The sequence below is a fragment of the Morone saxatilis genome, unplaced genomic scaffold, assembly GCF_004916995.1.
Source record: "Morone saxatilis isolate NCDOM2014 unplaced genomic scaffold, NCSU_SB_2.0 Contig17, whole genome shotgun sequence".
NCBI lineage: Eukaryota > Metazoa > Chordata > Actinopteri > Moronidae > Morone > Morone saxatilis.
Window position 1 is genome coordinate 24,829,832 of NW_023339729.1, and position 20,802 is coordinate 24,850,633.

The window sequence follows — 20,802 nt, forward strand, 5'->3', positions numbered from 1 at the left end:
CCTCTAAGAATAAAACTTCTGAAGAAAAGTGTGTGAAAGAGAGAGAGACATAGAAACAGTGTGGCCCTCATCACTGTCAGAAAAAAACTTTTGTATCATACAATTATGGCTTAAAACCCTCAACCCAAACCAAATTTAAAATCGATTTGCAAACATGTGTATGCTACATATTGTCCATGTATTAAGTTACATTCTGCGTTGTTGTTGTTGCACCACCGCTACATTTTGTCTTCCCTTTTTCTCCAATAAAAGAGAGATAAAATGATGAAAGAAGATGTACAAGATGGACTCAAATTCTCTGTTATTTAGCATACAGATGTTGTTTTTTCTCTTCACACAGCTACTGAATTCAAACCGACCAATCACAGCGAGGTACATGCAAATCAGAGCCCACACGCCCCGCCCACACACGTCAAACAACCAATGGTTGTCGAGGTGGGCGGGGCGTGGAGGATAACAGCGGAGGATTCAAACCGAACATGGCTGCGGGTAAAGATGTCGACGAAAACACACAAAACAGAAGGTAACTTACCGACGAATTGAGACTGACATTGACATTATTTTTCAATACTGTTTACGTCGACGCGTTGCTAGCATTTTTTAAAGTTTTTATTTCGAAAATAAGTTGCAACTTTACTTGGAATTACTTCGCATGCAGCGTTAGCACTGTTAGCTGTGGAGTTCTGTGTGATTGTGCAAACTACACATTAAACTAGGTAGGTTAAATTAAATTACTACTAAAAAGTTGTCTTTAGCTAACATTGGGTTGGTGTCTACTGCTCCTCTTCTTCACCTGCAAACCTTTTGTGTGTGTGTGAACAATATCAGTAGCCATGCAACACACCCTGCCTTTGATAAGGTTAGATAGACTTTATTGATCCACACTGGGGAGTTATATGAACATTATATACAGCTTTTTATAGACATCAGCAGCAGGTAGTAGCATGGTGTAAAAACAAATACTCACACAGGACAATATTATGTACAGCAGTATAGTTTAGAGAAATATAGGCATGAATATACAGTACATGTCTGATTTAAGAAATGATATTACTTATTAAATAGTGCAGAAAGATGTTTGTTTAGCTCATAATGTTGAAGCTTTGTTGAAATGGCGAGAGACGTAGAGGCAACTGGTAAATGTGAGGTTGTATATGGTATTGGTGTTGTCAGTTAGCTGCATAGACAGGGGGTGAAGATGGGGTTAAGCCTATATACTGTCAGTGGGTTGAACTCTGTTTACAGCAGCTTCCATACAAACGTGCAAAATGCTTCACATAAACTGAAACACATGAAAACAACAATTAATAACAATAAATACACATTTGCACGGCTCAATATAAATACAGTAGAAACAATAAAATGTAAAAGTAGAAAATAAACAATCAGGGAGACAGATAATGAGAAAGACCAGTTATTAAAACTTAAAAACTATAGACAATAAGACTATAACTTTAGTGCAAAGTAAAAGCCAGATTAAGAAGATGAGGTTTTTAATTTCCTTTTTTAAAAATACTTTGAGAGCTCGCTCTAATATCCAGAGGAGGCGAGTTACACATTATCTTCAGTAGAGGAGTACTGCAGCCTGTTGTACAGTATAATGTAAATATGTGATCAGTTTCACTTTTACAAAGAAAAGGAAATAAGTATACCTCAGGAAGTAGAAGAAAATATAAGAGAAATGTCTGAGAAATGAAGCTTTCTTTTTCAATCGTTTGTCTTCAGTCTCATTCAGCGTTATATCAGCTTTGGCTGTTACACTGTCAATGTGTACATTCAATTTGTCCATCGCCTTATTATTGCATTAGGACATTATATGTATATCTTGTGTAGGCACATTTTAATTGGTAGTCGTGTTGCTTTTTAGTGCACATGTATACAACAAAGATCCCTAATTCCAGGTCCACTAGTTGTTGAAGCACATACAAATTACAATTCTACAGCAGTTGCCAGCTTTTAAGACTTAGACTGTGGTTTGTGCCTAATCATAACCCGTCTCTATCTCCCATATTGTCTCCCCCTCAGAGGTACAGTGTGCAGTATGGTGATCAATCATGAGGAATCACCGGGGGGCTCTCGTGCTGGCCGACCACCAGTCATCTTCAACCCGGACTTTTTTGTGGAGAAACTCCGCCATGAGAGCCCTGATGTTTTTCTGGAGCTGGTGCTTAGTAACATCACTCGCCTTATTGATCTTCCTGGGACCGAGTTTGCACAGCTCCTTGGTGAGGAGGGCCCTAAGACCCCAACGGGTGGAAATGGAGGCTTCTTTCGCTCTTTCAACTTCCTCAAACGCAAAGGTTAGAAGTCCTGTATACATCGATATTCACAGCATTTGTAAGGCCGGAGTCTGTCATGTCTTTCCTGTCCGTCATTCAGGATTTAGACAGCGCACCAGATGTCTGTGTTGTTCTGCTCGTTGTGACGAGACCGCCCTGTTGTAAAGCAAATGTCGCAGAAATGGAAGAGACATTTTTGTACCGCTCACTCTCAGCTCTCCTGATACTTTTACAGATAAAGGCGTTGTGTTTGGAACCCCGCTGACAGAGAGCTGCATTGCCCAGATCTACCAGCTCATTGAGTACCTCACCAAAAGTGAGTCATTTAAATAAAACACAGATTCCTTAATCACAGTTGGCTTTTATCACTGTGGCTTTGAGAAGCCATTAGCAGTAACTGCTTGCTGGAAAAACAACAACAATAAAAATCACATAATACACTCATGATTGATTTTAAACAATGAACAACCTTCATCCACTACCGGTGTAGTATAAGTGTGTGTGTGTGTGCTTTTTGTTTCTCCTCTGATATGAAATCCTGTTTGATGGAATGTTTTCTTTGTCCTAATTAGCTAAGATTATAAGTGAGCATAATGAAAAAATGGTAAAACATGTTTTTACTTTCGGGTATCCACCTGCTCTCACGCACTCAGATCTGCACGTGGAGGGTCTGTTTCGGGTGCCGGGGAACAGTGTTCGGCAGCAGACCCTGAAGGAGCTCCTTAACAGCGGGGCCGATGTGGACCTGGAGTCCGGAGACTTTCACCCCAACGACGTGGCCACGTTGCTCAAGACTTTCTTGGGAGAGCTGCCCGAGCCTCTGCTCACACACAGACACTTCCACGCCCACCTTAAGATAGCTGGTATGAAAACGCACACAAACACATTCTGTTGTAATTCATGTTCTCATTTTAGAGCTAACACTGGATGATACAAACATTTTCTAACACTTGAGTATTTTGTCATGCTTTAGCCAAACTTTTACAGAAGCAGCAATGTTTGCTAAACATTTTAGTCTAAAATGTTACATATTTTTAAAAGCAGGACCCCTGAAATTTATCAGCCAAGATGTCAAAATGTAGATGATTCCACCTTTTAAAAGCCAAAAGGAGGACTTTGATTTTGTATTCGTTTTGAGTAAATCTAAATCAAGTAAGTAAATCTATTCATGACTTTACTTCATACATCCATGTCCCTTCCAGATATGACTCTGTTTGACGAACATGGCAACAAGACTGCGATACCTAACAAAGAGCGTCAAATAGAGGCCTTGCAGCTTCTCTTCCTGCTGTTACCTCAGGCCAACCGCTCCCTGCTCAAACTGCTTCTGGACCTGCTCTACCACACCGCCAAGCAGCAGGACAAGAACAAGATGTCCGCCTTCAACCTGGCCCTCATGTTTGCCCCGCACATCGTCTGGCCCAGACACGTAAGATTTGTAGTTTAGAAATACATAATAAGGGTTTCAAGGACCAGGGGCTTCGCAAATCTGAAAACAATTATAGATCAAGACTGCTCAATTATTCATCCACCTTTAGAGAAATTTCCTTTAAACTGCCACATACTTAGACATTATCCCTAAATCCACTAGTGTGTAAAATTTGATAAAAACTATCTTTTAAACCCCGCTCTGGCAGGCAGAAAACATATAGCTATATTTTGTGAACAAGGAACTACAGATGCTTGATTAAGAAAAAGAAATACAGATACAACACATCTATTTCTAGCTGTTGATGGAACTGAATGTTTCAGTAAGATTATTTTTAATTTTTCTGTTTCATAGTGGAACAGGTCAAAAATGTCTGAATGCAGATTTAAATGACAAAGTGTTTTCCTGACTTCTGTTCCGTCCTGCTCCAGATGACAGCCGGTGACCTGAAAGACAATCTGAAGAAACTGAACAACAGCATGGCCTTCCTCATCAAACACTCGCAGAAACTCTTCAGGGTGATTATTGACCTCACACACAATCAAACTGTTAAAAATGAACCTGGGTTAGTTATTTAATAAGGAGACAAAGTCTGGAAAAACTTGAGAATCAGACACAGAAACAAGCTGGGCTCTAAAACATAATATGTGACTGGTGTAAAGGATGATCTGTGGATGAGTGACGTGTGTCTGTGTGTTTGTTTAGGCTCCAGTCTACCTGCGGGATTATGCCAGGGTGCATTTCACTGGGACCAAGGCTCTGCAGATCAAGGTTAGTGGAGGGAATCCACATTCAAACATTATCTTTCCAACATGAACACACCTCAAGATGCTTCAGTGTTTATTATTTTATCATCACATTGTTTCCATTTAAAGTACTATGGATTGTCCTCTCTCCACTCAGGATGATCTGGAGCTGCTGGCGGTGAGCAGCTCTCCTGCTCAGCGCAGAGCGTTGCCCCTGAAGCGGACGGCTGTCCTGGGCCCCAGCTCCCAGGAGCAGTGCCAATCACCATCTCAACAATACACAGAAGAGGCGCTAAAGGAGCTCTTCAGACACGTCCACCACAACATGCCGGACTCCGCCAAGAAGAAGAAACTCGTCCGACAGGTTCACTTGTTTTTTTACTGTCAAAACAAAACAAAAAATCCCAAAGGCAACTGTTTCTGTTTCAGGGTTTGTGTGTTAAATGTCTTAACTGTTTTTCCTATGTGCAGTTAGTTAAACAGACGACCTCAGGGACACCTACAAAAGAGAACCAGCAGGCCCCCCCAGCTCCCAGCAAGAAACATCCCCGTTCGCGCTCCTTTGGTGGCCTCATCAAGGTACTGAACAATCCTGGGACGTCACAGTGAGGAGCAGAACAAGACCCTGAACATTTCCACATTTTACTTTCTTTAACCCAAAGACCATGAAAGCAAGACGATGTTGTGTCCCTATAACTCACAGTAAAAGCTCAAATCACCAATACAAACATACCAGTTCAAAAGTGGCATCATTAAGATTCCTTATCAAATGCTCTCTGGATACTTCCAACAGGGGGTCTGACTCTGTGAACTGTGATAATGATTTTCTCCAGTTAAAGATGTTTAAAATATCTTTGAACATGTGGAATTCCTGTGATGTCTTGTTGGTAAACAGGAGGATTTTTACTGGCACATTCTGTCACTGAAACTTAACTAACCTGTTTTTCCCCACCTGATGTTGCCATAACAGCGCAGAGCTCGTGGTGAGCAGCTGACAGCAGAGAGGCGGGTTAGGCACATCTCCCCCGATACGGTCACCAGGACAGGAAGAAAACCTGGTAAAGAGAACAGCATCCTGCAGGCGGTGAGCCTTTTTCCTTTTCTACTCTTTACCACAGTTAGGCTGACAATATCTAATGTACGTCTTGTACCATGTGCCCATAGGGACTACACATTTTTGTCAGCTTCGTGTTATCTTTGTTTTCTTTCTGTGTTTGACTCACACTTACTTTTCTTCTATCTGCCATAAATTTTGCATGTGACCCAAAGTTTCAATTTCATCTTGCTATCAAAAATACTAACGTTATTGTGTTGTCTGTGTGTGTGTGTTTGTGTGGGCAGGTTAACAGCCCATTAAATGGTCCTGTGCTGGGGAAGGCGGGGCTGGTAGTAAAAAACCCAGACTTTGCTTTCAGTAAGGACAAAGCTCTGAAGGTCTCCAAGGTATGACACAGTTTTCCTCTGTAGTTCTTCTTGAAAAATCCCTGGTCAGACTGTCCAGCCAATGTGTAAAAACAGGCTTTTACCCTGCAGTATTCATAGTAAATTCTCTTTTTCCAAGCAAACCAGGGCATGAAAACAGAATCTACACTGGCTCAGAAGTAACTGTCATCCATCCATCTATCCACCTCTTTTCTCCCCTCCATTCGTATCTCAGCAGGACTCTCCCTCCGTGGCCAGGATGTGTTTCTCTCCTGCTCAGGAGATGTCAGTTTAAAACCCGACACCTCCTCGTCGTCTCGGACAGGACTCGGGCAGTATTATTGTTACTATTCCTCTTGTTTGTCATCCTGTTGTCATCGTAGTAAGTCTGTTTTAACTGTGACTAATATATAGCAGCTTAAGTCTGGCCACAACAGCCAAACCAAAGCCAGGAACTCTTCTCTTCACTGCCCGACATTCATCTAGAGTTGCTTCAATGGGATGAAATGAATCTACTTTACTACTAGTATAAAACAATTATGACCTCAGGTATAAGTGTGATATCTGATGACAGATTTATACTTCCAGAAATACTTTTAAAAAACTCCTTTCAGCTCCCTTCAATGATTTTACTTCTTTTAGCATTCAGATAACAGAATAGTGTATCAAGGTAGAAGATTCCCGATTCAGTTAAGAAATAACATGAATATGAATGAATATTGGATTATTGGTCAGCCACACTTTTAACTGAATATAAGACATTTAGTTTGTGAGAAATAAAATTCTTTGATCATATTTTTTCTTCTTTTTATACCACATAATAGTTTTATTTTGGAATCTTTCTGTTATCAGAGTTTTAGGTTTGTATCTGGCTGATTTCTAATTAAATGAGACTTTTTATTCCTTTTTTTTTTATGTGAAGGGGTGAGATGAGATTGCATGTTGATCTGATCAATAATCAGAGTCACAATAACTTTATATAATAACCTCAATATTACCATACCAGAAAGATCATGTCTTAAAATGTTCTAAACTATTCACACATAAGCATTAACGCTCCTCACAGTGCATGGCGCAGTGTTCTGAGTGAAGCCTTTATTAGCTCTACCTGAATGTGAATAATCTGATCCGTATGCAGGGTCTTTGCTTTGGTTTGGCTTCGCTGCCTCAGATTACGCCAGTTATCACTTGAAACTCGTTTTTATTAGCTACTGTATCAGAATCTATGACCACTAGCAGGCTGAGCTAACACTCTGCTGTAGAGTGTAGAATATTTATACATGTTGTACAGTGTGTGTGTGTATGTGTGTATGTGTGTATGTGTGTGTGTTTTAATTGTTTTGACTTACTGGGAACTGTGATATTGGGTTTTTGGTACGATATGTTGTAACTCTTTGCTTACTGGATGATGATGATTTCTCGGTGTGGTGCTGCAGATGCAGAATCGGTGAGCAGGTCACTTTATTTTTCAAACGTTTCATCCTGGAATGAAACCCAGGATTTAATTCATAATCGCCTTTTTAATCCTCTTACAGGCTCGTTAATTCTGAAAACAGTGACTGTTCTGAATCTGTCAAATATGAAATGTTACGTTCTCATGGGACTTGATTTTTTAAAAAACATTTTACTTAATTTTTTAAGTTTTTCTTCAGCTGCATGATGGAAGGTCCATTTGTTTTACTTATATTGAAAGTGGTTGAGAGAGTGGTTACATTGATGGTTTCACCGAAAGTGTTTTTTGTATGAATTTCCTCTGGTTGAAAGGAGCAGTGATCTGTTACAGTCAGGTCCTCTCTTCCTACGATGGTGTGTGTATGGTGTCTGAGGAGCACTGTGTTAGGAAGACGATGAGTAAAGTAAGAAAGGAACTTGGTTGACATCAGTGTCGCCTGTTTCAGCACATTATGCTAAAACACAAGCCTGTTACAGTTATTAATGTTGAATTGAATGTGTGCCATCCCAATTGTTAATTTAAACAGCTGTGCAATATTTTGCTTAATTAACATACAGTATAAAATAGCATAATTGTGAATCAGATCCATATAAATCTTACAAAGAAGAAATAAACAATGGCAGTTTTTAATACTTGATCATTTCCTATAACTGCTGGTCCGTTAAAATTCCTGATCTGATATTCTACAACTCAAACAACACGGCTGCATTGTTGGTTTATTGTTTGCAGAAACTAAAAACGTTACTTAATGTCTCTTTAAATATCTGGGATTATTTTTCATGTGCAGCTCTCCGTTCCTCCAGCTTTACTCTTCGTGGCTCGGCTTAACTGACTGTCTGCTCGCTTTGTTGAGTAGTGAGTACAGATGCACCAGTTCCAGATTTTCAGCTCTGGGGACTAAAGCGCAGTCCTCGTTGGACATGCTCTGCCCTGCTCGGCGACCCCTCAGCAGGAGAGACGCTCCGTGACATGAGCCTGAACACGAACTGGCTCTGTACTGATTTGTTTTTGTCGAATTTGAAAATGATGATGGAGAAATCTCCCTGTCCATGTGTCTCAACATGATAACATTTGGTTGGAATTTCTGCCTGTGTTAGGAATCTGTTATTGGTGCATCCTGTTTTTGAAAGTGTTGTGGATGTTGAAATGAGGGGTTTGTTGAAAGTGATTGAACATGACTGACATGCCAGGTGCGGATGGACACTAAAAGACCTTTCTTCTTAGTTTTACAGTGTATTGTAATATTGTACAATGGTCTACCTGTTGGTCAGTTTAAAATGAACCTGACTGAATTAATCCCCTTTTGAAACTGAATTGGGATTGTTTTTTTTGTTTTTTATTCTCGTCACATGACTTCTCCCTATCCTTTCAGCTCCCTGTAGACTGCAGTTGTACAAGAGAGAGCTGAATTGGATTCTGTTGTATTTATTGACTACTGCTGGAAACAAAAATGTCTTATGTGGATGGAATTTATAAACCAGATTTTAGGTACTTATTTTGTTGTTGCTTTCCCCTTTTTCCAATTATACTTGAGCCACCCAGATGAGAGCAGTTACATTCTGTATGATGTGAAATACTGTTTTATATTTGAAACACAAAAAGCCTCCCAGAGCCTGTTTGAAGTCTGTCAGTGTTGCACGTTTTTTTTGTTTTTCTCTTTACATAAATGTGAAACATGTATTTACTGATCTCTGCATGCTGTACATGGTCGCTGATGAGTTCCTCCGTACACTGTCGGAACAGCAGGGTTGGGGCCTTTTAAAGTTTTATTAAGTTAAAGGTGATCAACCTCTCATTTTAACTCATCAGTGACTGTTGTACCTTCTGGTTTAAACTGTGGTAACCTTTTGTTTTTTTTGTATTTTAGTGTAAAATAAGTTAACCCTGTACATTGGATTCCTTGGCGAACTGTCCGCTTTGGATTAAAACCTTTTTATGTTTCCTACAGAAAATCTGTTGTTGTGTTTGAACTCATTTTTCAGTTTTCCTCTGTTGTTCCACTGCAGTAGGTTGTTAATATGAGGAATTAACTGCCCATGTGCAACCATATACTAGATGCACCTGAGACGAGGCTTAATATCAATGCAGTGCTTCTGCTTGCCCACTAGAGGGTGTTATCGGATAAACATGGAGGTGTAACTCTGAGGAAAAATATCACAAAAGTCTGTTAGTTTGTCGACTGTATACTAGTATACTATACTATACTATACTCTATATAATAGTTTGTTGTGTTATACAAGCCCTCAAGAGCCATTATCAGTTTTATATCAGTGAAACTGTAGCTGGGCTTTTAAACATTGTATTTCTTTATCAGTTGACTGAGTAAGATAAGATGTACCTTTATTGTTCCCCCGTAGGAGAAATTCAAATTAGACACAGCAGCATTGGGGAATGTAGTGCAAAAGAGACCAGAAGTTGAAGTACAATAAGATATCACAAAATAAGTATATAGTAGTATATACACTATAATAATATGCAAGTAAAAATGGTGTGCAAATATTTGAGTAGCTTGGACTAAAAAACTAAACTGTACATGTGCAATTTAAATATAAATAATTCAAAAGTGCAAAAAATATATGAATATATATATATATTTCATTTAAATCTTTAAGATTAACCCTTATTTTGGAATACAACAGCCATATTCATGTGTAGATTATACTATGCTATTGTTCTTTTATGATGGAGTTTTAATCGACATTTACTTTTGACAGTAATGGTAATATATTACATTTTTGGTGCCCATTGAGAAGCTTCCTCTCCCCCCTGCAAGAAGGTCAGAGGTCAGGCTTAACGGGTGAAGTGTCCCAGGAGCTGGTAGGGATTCAGCAGTGCAGGTACAGGCATTCTTCTGGTTTAGCCTTCAGCCTTTAATTCCCTTTAAGTCCTCTTTTATTTTGGAGCAAAATAAAACTTCTTTCTGTTGCTATCATTAGAGGTCCTGAACCTCCAAACCTACTTCTGCTTCAAAAATGCAGAACAAGGTTTTAGTTAATGAACTATACCGAACTATAACAACTTTGAAATGAAATCTGATTTGACAGGTTCCTTGATTAGGCCTGGGCATTAGGTGTCCCCCTGCAGTGAAAGCTATTTTAAAGGGCCAGTATGTAGTGTCTACAGTCAGTGTTTGGTTTGTCCGTTCTGGGTGGAAACACGGTTCAACATGGCAGACTGCATGAAAGGCAACCAGCGGTGCCTGGGGATAACAACAACTCATTCTATGAGAACAAAAGCACAACAATTCTTATTTACAGGTGATTGTACACTAATGAAAACATAGATATGGATATTATATTTAATTTCAGCCAATAGATCCTCCTCAATGTTACACACTGGACCTTTTAATGCTTTCATTAGTCAGTTACTTCATAAAACATACATATTTCTGATTGAAGCTGATATTATAAAAGAGTAACTGCACTTCAGACTTATTTCTTCCCTCATAGTATAATGCAGAAAATAAACTGTATATTTTGGGAAAACTAAAATGTTGATGTGAGTATACACTAAAAGAACATTTGGCACACTGAGCTAAACATTTATGAGCTAGATAGGGACATTAAACAACCAGTGTGAAGGATTCAGTGGCATCTAGCAGGGATGTTGCAGATTGCTGTTCTTGTTAAGATCAATGAATTTCTATTTCAGAATCAGAAATACTTTATTGATCGGGGGGGTGGGGCTGGATGTGTTTGTGACGGTTGCTCAAGGTGCTCACACAATGTTAAAGAATAGAAATAATAATTATATTACAATATCAGCAGCAGTCTAAAAAACATCTACTCTCAGGTGAGACGATGAAAAGCAGCAAATTGTCACAATGGAGAATCTTAACCTAGGTAATGGATGGTGTTTTGGATATCAAATGGATCAATTGACTGATCCTTGGAGCTGTTTGTTAAAATTAATATTAATGACTAAATTAAGATGTCATGCTAGTACATTAGAATACCATCCCTCTCACTTGCACTAAATACAGTTGGAGGTGTGAATATTGCTTTGTATCGTAATAGTCACATCAGGAGGGAGGGCAGTTTTCATCCATTTAATCTGGTGTTTTAATTGATCAGATTAACCACATTGTATGTATTTATCGGCACTGCTAATGCTGTCGAGAACAAGTCTTCTCCTGTCAGTGGGATTAGAAGTTTCTGTGCCAAATAATTCTTTCTAGAGGTTTTGTGAATTGATGCGTTTGAGACAAAAGCATCTGCTCCGTCCTTCCAGAAATCAATTCAGACGCGTCTGGAGTAAAAGCCCCCCCACCTCCCCACCCACCCCTGCCTCAGAAAGCTATTATGGCCCCAGAAATAAGGGGGTCCTCCCCCCCGGAGATGTCAACATCTCGTCCCTCCCTTTGTTGCAGATTATCGCTGAATGAGTCATTCAATTCAGCCGCAGACGGGCTCTGCCTGTGGCCAATTTGTTTTCCATCACTTCTGAAGAGCGGCTGGTTAAATTAACCCGTCATACTGAGTCTGCAGGGAGAAGACAAAGTGAGGCCACGGGCAATAATCACTCATGTATTGTGGTAAATAAAAAGATGAGTAAACTATGCCCTCTGGTTGCTCATCGTCATACTGCAAACAAACGCCAAATCCAATCTGTTATTCAGAGAAAATCGAATTATACCACACCTAACCTCATCATATATTGTACAAGTCACTGAGGATGTAGTGATGGATATGACGGTGGCCACAAACAAAACAAAAAGATCAAAGAAACAAAGAGTCCATCGTTCATTTTAGCCTTTTTCCTTCTTGAAAACCTTGAACACCCTGATGTATCAGAGAGCTGGAAGGTTCGTAGATTTAGTCCATTTATAGCAATAAGCAAAACATTCTAAAATTTGTCGGGTTCAATTTCTCAAATCGGATTATTTGCTGCTTTTCTCCGTTTTATATCGATTTGAATTGAATATCTTTGGATTATTGGTTAATTTTAAGTTATCTCTTTGATCTCTGGCGATATGGGATAGTCGGTTTTCATTATTTTCTGACAATTTATTATAGTGAAGCGTTTTGGTGGCAGATTTAGGTTTTGGTGGCTTTACCCTCCACCCTCCTGATTCAGATTTTTTCTTCTTTCCTTTCCTTGGTAATATGGCAATCACAAAAGCTGAAACCAGCGTTTCTCTGGAGATTAAAAAAAAAAAACTCAGCCAGGCTCCATTTGAATTTCAGAGCCTTGCCAGTGAATTCATAAAAGACTTCTGAGTAAGCTCTGTGGCAGCTTATGGCATTCCAGTTATGCCAGTCTCACAAGAAACCCCCCACCCCACCCCACCCCAACCAACCCAAGTTCCTGCAGCCCGGTGTGCTGAGATGTGGCAAAATGATCACATCTAACAAACAGCAGAACTCCCTCCCCTGCTTCTGTCTTTTCTCATTCACTGATGTTTTTCTCCACAAATTGTTTCTCCTTTTCTGCCCTCACATTCTCACTGGAGCTTCCCTGTCGGATGCTTCAGTGTGATCACGATTTCCTCTCCCTTCCTCTCTCTCTCTCTCTCTTCTCATCATGTCCATGCAGCCTTAGGCTCTTTTCTTCCCCCTAGGGAGGAGAGTGCATGTGGGCGAGAGAGATAGACAGATAAAGGGAGAGGGAACGAGAGAGAGAAAAAGGCTGCCGTCACTGGAGGTGGCGGCTCCCGCTACTGCTGTCACTGAATAGATGTGAGTTCACTCTGGGTGCTGCTGTGTGTGTGTGTGTGTGTGTGTGTACATGTATGTGTGTGACTGGGGGGGTGGCGTGGGAGGAGTCTCTGTGCTGTTATTTGTAAAGGCTTTTGATAGATGATTGCTCTGTGTGTGTGTGTGTGTGAGATAGAGGGAGTGAGGGAGTCCCCCCCTTTCTTTTTTTTCTAGTGGCTCACTGTTCAGTGCACAATGACTCAATGAAAAGTGGAGGGGAGAGGCAAACACACTGTACGGCTGCACGGGAGAGAGAGAGAGAGAGAGCGAGAGAGTGTGCAGAGAACACACAGGAGAGTAGAAGAAGAGAAGCTAATTGGAGGGAGCTCTAAAGCCGGGGACAAGAAGAAGAAGAAGAAGAGGATATACTTGTCTTATTTGCCCTTCTCTCTTTCTCACTCTGAAAGGCCACTTTGGGATCAAGTGGCAGCTGTTCAGTCTGAGCTGAACTTCACCTGGCTGTGCTGCTGTCTGTCTCAGCCTCCTCAAGCATTTTATTCATTCTCGTCCACTTTTGGAAGAGGTTGTAGTGGTGTTGTTGGTGGTGGTCAGTCCTGCCCGGGAGAAGGAAGGTAAAGGAAGGGATAGGATCTGTCGGCTGGTTTCTGCAGTGTGGTGGAGTGCTGCAGGAGAGCAGGATGCCTGCTGGGAGAAGCGGGGATGGAGCTGGGTCAGGAGGCTGCGGGACGACGGCGGCCCCAGGCCGGGCTTTTCGGTCTGGGCTGCGGAAGATGCTGGCGTGGGCCATCCTGGTGCTGGTGGCAGGATGGGGAGGTGTGGAGGCATGCCCCACTCCCTGCAACTGCCTGGGGAACACGGTGGACTGCCATGGCCTGGGGATCCACTCCGTACCCAAAAACATTCCCAGGGGCACTGAGAGGCTGTGAGTAGTCATACACATGTGTATTCATATTTTTCTATACTTCTAAGGGCCAAATAATCACAGATGGATAGATGAGGGGAATCCTTGAAAGTGACGGCATGTTGCTGCTCCTCACTGCAAGGAGCAATCTGGACCAGGGTTTAGGTTTATAGGGTAGGGTATGAAGGTCCTCACAAGTATAGTCAAACATATACGCATTTATTTGTGTCACCCACAAGTTTTACACACATCCTGCCTATACAGTTGGAAGAAGAGAAAGGTGTGGGATGTGTGTGTGTGTGTGTGTGTGTGTGTCATTCCCGGTTTGTTGCAGTGTCCCTTCTCTCGTGCTCCTTCCAGCTCCCGTTACCAGTCGTCTGTTTAACTTCATATTGCACACACAAGCATGCACGTACACACACACACACACACACACACACGTATATACACACACACACACACACGCACGCACACACATTTTGACTCTCCACTTGACTCCCAGGATTCAGAATGCTGGTCTGCGGCATCGTTGCTCTTTCCTGCAATTGTTCCCCGTTCAAAGAGACACTTCTGTCATTTTCTCTGAATCTCCATCTTTTCATCATTTCACACATCTCATACACTGAACAAACTCTTCTTCTCTCCCCCTGCTCTTTTCCTATTCCATTCTCTGTATCATGTTTTCCGATCATACTGTGTAACTGCCCAAGGTTTAGAAAAGTCTAAGACAATCTTGTTTCATTGGTGCGTGCCGTTCCTCATAAGTTGCTACTCCTCTTGTAATACAAGTACATTTTTAAAGTAAAATGGAGAAAAAATTTAAAAAGTGTGCTTCTGATGTACCTGACTACACAATTTATTGTGCGTTTGTGTTACATTTATCTGTACATCCAATTGAGACCATCAGATCACCAAAGAGGGAACCAAGCTATCACTGACAAAATTCTTTATACTGTGGTTCTACATTCAAAAAGTTGATGGCATCATTTTAAAGTTCAAATATTAAGCTAGCTGACAACTATACACTGTATTCTCAGACACTGCAGACCTACATTTTCATGCCTCTTTGAGGAATGACACATGTCACTGTAATTAAGTCAGATTCTCTAACTTTGAAAGACCGTCATGGCTGCCCTACTGATCTAATTTTGATGAGACTTCCAGGAATCATACATCTTGTCACTGACTGGCACACTGAAACTAGCACTTGGATCATATTAGCACATGTACCAGCTGTTATTTCCAACCTACTTTGTCTATTTCTGGTTCACTTGGTGGTTTCCTGTATTTCCCAGAGTGCCCAGAGAAGTGGTGTGAACAAACCAAATTTTCCAGTTAAAAAAGGTGATGGTCATACCTCTCCTCTCAAAAAGCTTTTAATAATGTTGCTGCACTGCCTTCTGGTCCACTGATAATACCATTGGTGGCTTAATTGGTCTCTCTGCCTGTTCTGCACAAACACTCTCCTTTCGTGAATGTTGGTGCAAGATTGGCATTTCAAGAAATGATCCCACTGCTATAAAGCTGACTGAAATATCAGGTTTTTGGGATGTCATTGTTTAACCGTTAATCGGTAAACTATGGTGAATATCTTTGACTGGTTACGCATGTTGGTCTATAGGTTGATTTGTAAACACACTCGCTAGCTAGACGATGATCAGTGTGGGACCATTTCCCTCCAGAAAAGCAACAAACTCAAATGTAAATGTAATGCTACTCTTTAGTTTGGTAGTATCTCTAGCACTACGCTGTACCGCATTAAGAACAAGCACCTGGCTGCCAGGTCCAAGGATGGCTCGCAGCCAAAGATCACATAGCTGCCAGCCGGGCCAGTCTGATACGCTTCCTGTCGTATTGGTAGAGGGAGCGGGATTCAAAGAGCTAACGTTGGATCGGAACCTATGTTATTCCATCAAAAGCTACTGTCTGTAATTTAAACACATTGGAAAACATTTTGAGGAGAGGAAGGATGAGCTAAAAGTCAAGCTAGCACTGGCCTCTCATTACAGGACAGTGACAGTTCTCACTAATGCCAGCTTCATTACAACTAACTTAGTGTCACTTGGTCAATGCTGACTGGGAGATACGGTCCAGTGTGGTCCTCACTCAGACCCTTTTTGTCCGGCACACATCGGACAACCTCGCCCAGGTTCGAACCTCAATGGCGCCTCTTGTACTATTTGTCATTTTGTTTGTTTTCTTAAAAATGAACCGCTCATTCAAAAGCAAAATTAATCAGAACTGACATCCCTAATAAGGTGGTGACATCAGGTCAGCTATGTACCCTTTTTGCAAGTTATTCACAAAATAATGAAGATGCAAGGTACGTGACAGGTTTACCTTTAGAAACTCTGATCTTCTAACCTAAAAAAAATACCTGAAGAACATTACAGTGTAGACTGTGTATATATAAATAAGGAAACACTGTTTCTTTTTCTGTCCCTCTCTTAAGTATATGTACTGTATGTACTGTATGGGGCTCTCAGTGCAGAGTGAACATGTATGTGTTTGTACATGGTAAGTGTGTGTGTTTATTTCAGGTTCTAGAGTGCCTGCGTGTGAATAATTGATGATTGTCAGGGGTGCCAGCAGAGATACATTATCCTTCCTCCTCTCTGGTTTACTGTAGCGTGGAGGATGTTTTCCCCTCTGAAGCTGATAGCTTTATGATCAGGGATGAGGGCTTGGGCCCCCTGGTCAAAGAGAAATGGCCTGGAAAAAGCTCTGAGCCTGCAGACCCACTTGCCCGTTTGTCATTTTCCATCGCTGAGATGGTTCCTCTGCTAAAGGTTTTCTTGCTGTACTGAGTAATAGTAACTGACAGACGAGGAACTGAAAAACACTTGTTTGAGCATCTATTGTGTCACCTGCAGACATTCAGTCGAAAGGTGTCATTTGTGTTATGAAAGTTAAAACTAATTCATAACATTTGACACTTTACTGGCCCGATCCAACAGGATGAGATCAGACCAGCAACGGACAAAAATGAGCGTCGACAGCAGTTTGTCATTTTATCCCAAAAACAACTGATTCTGCCATCAGTCGAGGCCCAAATGGAAATACTTGAATGCAGGAATTTTACAGTTTGACGACTGTAACTGTTCAGACGACACTGTTGGTGACATTCATGATCCTGGAAGTCGGTCACCCTCCTGCTGGTTCACCTTTGAGCATCACACAGGTCGTTAAAAACCACAAGGAAGGATTGGGCTTGGGTTCATCGTATGGTCTTACATGTCTCTGAGGAAATCATGGCAGTAATGCTGGTCGCCTTGATCAAATAAACTGTCAGTTGACTAAAGTGAAGGACAAACTGTACATGTTGTATATTGGTCCTTTTTTTTTTTTTAACAAAACACAATAAATAACGAAAAAAATACCTCCATGCATTCTTTAAAAGTTACATTCGTTCCCAAATTAGTGAAAAAGAAAAAGTCTGGATTGCAATTTTCATGAATTGGAATAAAGTCTAGCCACTGCAACAAAAAATCCTCTGGGTTTGAACATGTTAGCGGACAGCTCCATTGCCAAAATGTGCCCTACATTGGTTTTACATTTCAATTTCTGCACATTGTAAAAACAAATGTGACAGTTTTGGATGGTACCTGATACCTGTACTTGACAAACAGAAATGAAATTGATATTGATCTGGATGGATGCCGGTTTCTTTAAGATTTCAGTGTACTCTGCAAATTGAAGGACATTCAAGTCAAGTAAATTTTATTGATATTGCCCAATGTCACAAATCACAGTTTGCTGCAGTGATTGTTAGCTGATCGCCGAGTGAAACAGTCGCGACGTCATCTTCAACACGTCACAAACAGAAAGATGCAGGATGTCTGGTGTCGACGATTCTCTCAGACCAGTTGCTGGTCTGCGATGTTTTAACTCCACCATTTAGTACTGGTGAGGTAGTATCAAATAAAGTATTAGCTGCTGTTTTTTTCCAATGGAAAACTAAAAAAAGAATGGTTCCAAGCGAGTCTAGCCAAGCTGTACCATGCAGTGGAAATGAGGAAATATATTCAGGCATGTTTGGTTTTAGTCATAGTCATGAAAATTGAAAAATCACTTTTAAAAAACTGAACAGCAGCATGTCTGTCCAGAATCAATGTCTCGTCTTCTAAATAATCTATGGCAGTTTTTCAATGGACTTCTTTGGCAGAAAATAGAAAAAAACTCACAGTGAGATCTGTGAACTCTCCAGAGTAACAGAGACATTGCCTCTGGAAAGACGGTTTGCTGTTCTTTCAATGCTTTGACAACCACAGTTCTATTTAACCCCATTGTATTGGGATGACCACAGGAATTTCAGAGTAATCTCAAAACCTCCATATGTATTTTTGTAATTTGTGTGAACTGACCCTTAAAAAAACAACACCTTCACAAGAGAATGACCATTTGCTCCGTGCATGTAAACACAGCCGGTGTGTCCTCTTGACCTCTGAAACCTTTCCTCCTCCCAGAGCTCTAGCAGTCGACCATCCTGCAGACTCAGACAGGCCATGCCCTGCAGTGGAGAGGAGTAACTCATTAAACAGCTATTTGTTAAAGGGCTTGTCGCCCAATTAGCATGTAAAGTGATCTGAGTGTGTGTGTCAGCTGGACAGCGAGCCACTGGGGGAGAGAGAGTTCATGGTGTGTGTGTGTGTGTGTACAGTATTCCCTGGGAGACAGGCGGCAATAAGAGGGTCATTTATCAAGGTGACTGCTCCAGCCAAACTAAACACCCCCTCCTCGTTGGATTGTCATGGCAACGCTGAAAAATGGATGCCCCTCTGGGCCCTGATGAGCATAGTTATTTGAGCTGAGAAAAGAGGAAAGTATGTGAGAAAGACAGAGAGAGAGAATGTCTGTGAATACACAGTAGTCAGTTTTTTACTTTTTGTGGAGATCTTTTGAGAAGAGAAGATCAGTTTAAGCTGGTTTTTCACTCAGATGTTCCCACTCAACAAAAAAGTCGTAATATTTCCTGCTCCAGTAACCCAAGTTTAAAGTACTGTGGACGCTCTTTCAACAAAACAGGCTTGGTATAAATATCCCAAAAATAGACAGAGCTGCTAAAAATGGATAGTGTGCATCAAGATAAGGTAAAAATCAGCCAGACAAAACTTTGCTGCAGGTATCTCAAATGGATGGAGTTTGACACTGAAGGAACGAACCCAAAGCAAAACCAGGAAGAGGGAATCTTTAAACAAATCCAAAGGACAGAGAGTGTGAGAAAGTGCAGGTCGGGGTCTGTGTCGGACTCTGTTTCATCTTTGTGTATCTGATCAAGAGAGGGAGACTTTAGTGTGTGTGTGTGTGTGTGTGTGAATAGTGTGTCATCTGTGCTGACTTCCTGGATACCCACAACTCAAACATTAACACCAGACAGTCACACACGGCACTGTGAGACTGTGTGTGTTTCTGTTCCTGGATGAATCATTATATAAATTGGCCATGACTCATTGACAAAGATATTAAGGCATGTATGTGTGTGTGTGTGTGTGTGTGTGTGTGTGTGCCATAATATGTAGCTGCCAGTGAGGCAACTAATTGAGTGTGAGTAGGATTAGCATTAGCCCCTGACACAGTGGGTAAAGAACAGGGAAACTGAGGTGCCACATGCACACTTGGACACCAAACACACACACACACACACACACACACACACACACAGCATATATTACTTGTTTTTGTTTTTTATTAGGACATTTTATTGACTTAATTGAATTAAGCCAAAAACCTTACTTTTTGTGCCCAAATGAGAGGTAGGTAGTTCCCTCCAGTGTGATTAATAGAAATTAACAGTTTTTCTGAGCTCAGGTTCAACTTTTATCTTCTTCTGTATATGTTCTTCTGAGTTCAACCACACAGTGAGAACTAGCAAACCAAACTCTGCTCCAGTTATTATGCACTACAGCATCTTCAGCTGTGACAAACTGAAGTGCACTGAAGTATAACTGAGCTCTTCATTTAACTCAGTTATTTAATTCAATTACTGTCGAGAACTGTAAGTGCTGAGGAATCTTGGCCTCTCCGGTGATGACAGCCTCATACAGTTGACAGACCACACTGTGAACATTTTTCATTGGAGACTGGCCACGGCGAGGTCTGTGGATTATCCTGAAGAACATGGGGGCATTGTTCCTGGAAAGACTTGCTGTTGTTCAATTTTAAATATAGATTTTCAGTGCTTTGAGCAACACAAACTAAATTACATTCACCTCCATGTATTGGGATCAGTAAACGAAATTTTGAGTGGCCTAGATACCACTAAGTGTAAGTGGGTAAGGGTATTAATAAGTATAATCATTTTTTTGTACAAGTTGTACAGTGGCTAAATTCTTTCAGTAGCACCAGTCTTTCCATCTCTGTGTCTCTCTCCCATACCCACAGATACACACAAACAACTTATTTCTCAGTTTTATTACCACTGCCACCTCAGCTTCTCCCTCTCTGTCCATCTCTTATAATTGTCTTACCATTTCCCCTGCAGCCCCTCAGCGGGAAAGATGCCGTTAATGAAGTGTCATTAGACGTGAATGTGTGTGTGTGCGGTCGCTAATATTAGTCACATCCACTGCACCGCATCTCAGGAGAAAGACGAGTTGAGGAGAACAAGCAGGAGGAGGAGGAACTGGTAGGAAGAGTTGTTAAAGGCTGTCAGGGGAAGAGGAGGAAGTGGGGAGGTGAACAAGAAGGGGGAGAAAGAGGGGAAGAATGATAATATAAAAGAGGTGTTATGAAGGGGAGGAGGAGGAAGGATCTGCAGTGCAGTCTTGTGTTGATATTTCACACGATATATTTTAGTTTTAATTTATCAATAAAAGCTGCTTGGAAATAGTATCTTTCTTTCCTGTTCAGGAAATGAGTTTGTTCTGATCAGCAATATTTGCTGCCACTCTTTGGTTCATTTAATTCAATTCAATT

The 20,802-nt window shown here is 41.0% G+C and overlaps 2 protein-coding genes across 2 annotated transcripts in view; both read left to right on the forward strand.

The window, feature by feature from the left end:
* Positions 1-447: 447 nt before the first annotated feature.
* On the forward strand, positions 448-9,267 carry arhgap19 (Rho GTPase activating protein 19). Its single transcript, XM_035659365.1, has 11 exons — positions 448-523; positions 2,026-2,300; positions 2,515-2,595; positions 2,933-3,142; positions 3,482-3,708; positions 4,140-4,226; positions 4,414-4,479; positions 4,612-4,818; positions 4,926-5,033; positions 5,425-5,538; positions 5,796-9,267. The coding sequence occupies exons 1-11, from the start codon at positions 480-482 to the stop codon at positions 5,901-5,903; spliced, it is 1,527 nt and encodes a 508-aa protein (XP_035515258.1). The 5' UTR covers positions 448-479; the 3' UTR covers positions 5,904-9,267.
* A 4,322-nt stretch (positions 9,268-13,589) lies between these two features.
* The window catches only part of LOC118327169 (slit homolog 1 protein-like), a 56,911-nt gene continuing 49,698 nt past the window's right edge, over positions 13,590-20,802 (forward strand). The window contains exon 1 of the mRNA XM_035660435.1: positions 13,590-13,908. Within this exon, the coding sequence (XP_035516328.1) occupies positions 13,664-13,908 (245 nt within the window). The 5' untranslated portion in view covers positions 13,590-13,663. The remainder of the gene's footprint in view (positions 13,909-20,802) is intronic.

Coding starts and splice junctions, on each gene's coding strand:
- arhgap19 (XM_035659365.1), top strand. CDS start 480: ATGGCTGCGGGTAAAGATGTCGACGAAAACACACAAAACAGAAG. Junction 4,819..4,925: donor AGAAGAAACTCGTCCGACAG/GTTCACTTGTTT, acceptor TCCTATGTGCAG/TTAGTTAAACAGACGACCTC. Junction 5,539..5,795: donor AGAACAGCATCCTGCAGGCG/GTGAGCCTTTTT, acceptor TTGTGTGGGCAG/GTTAACAGCCCATTAAATGG.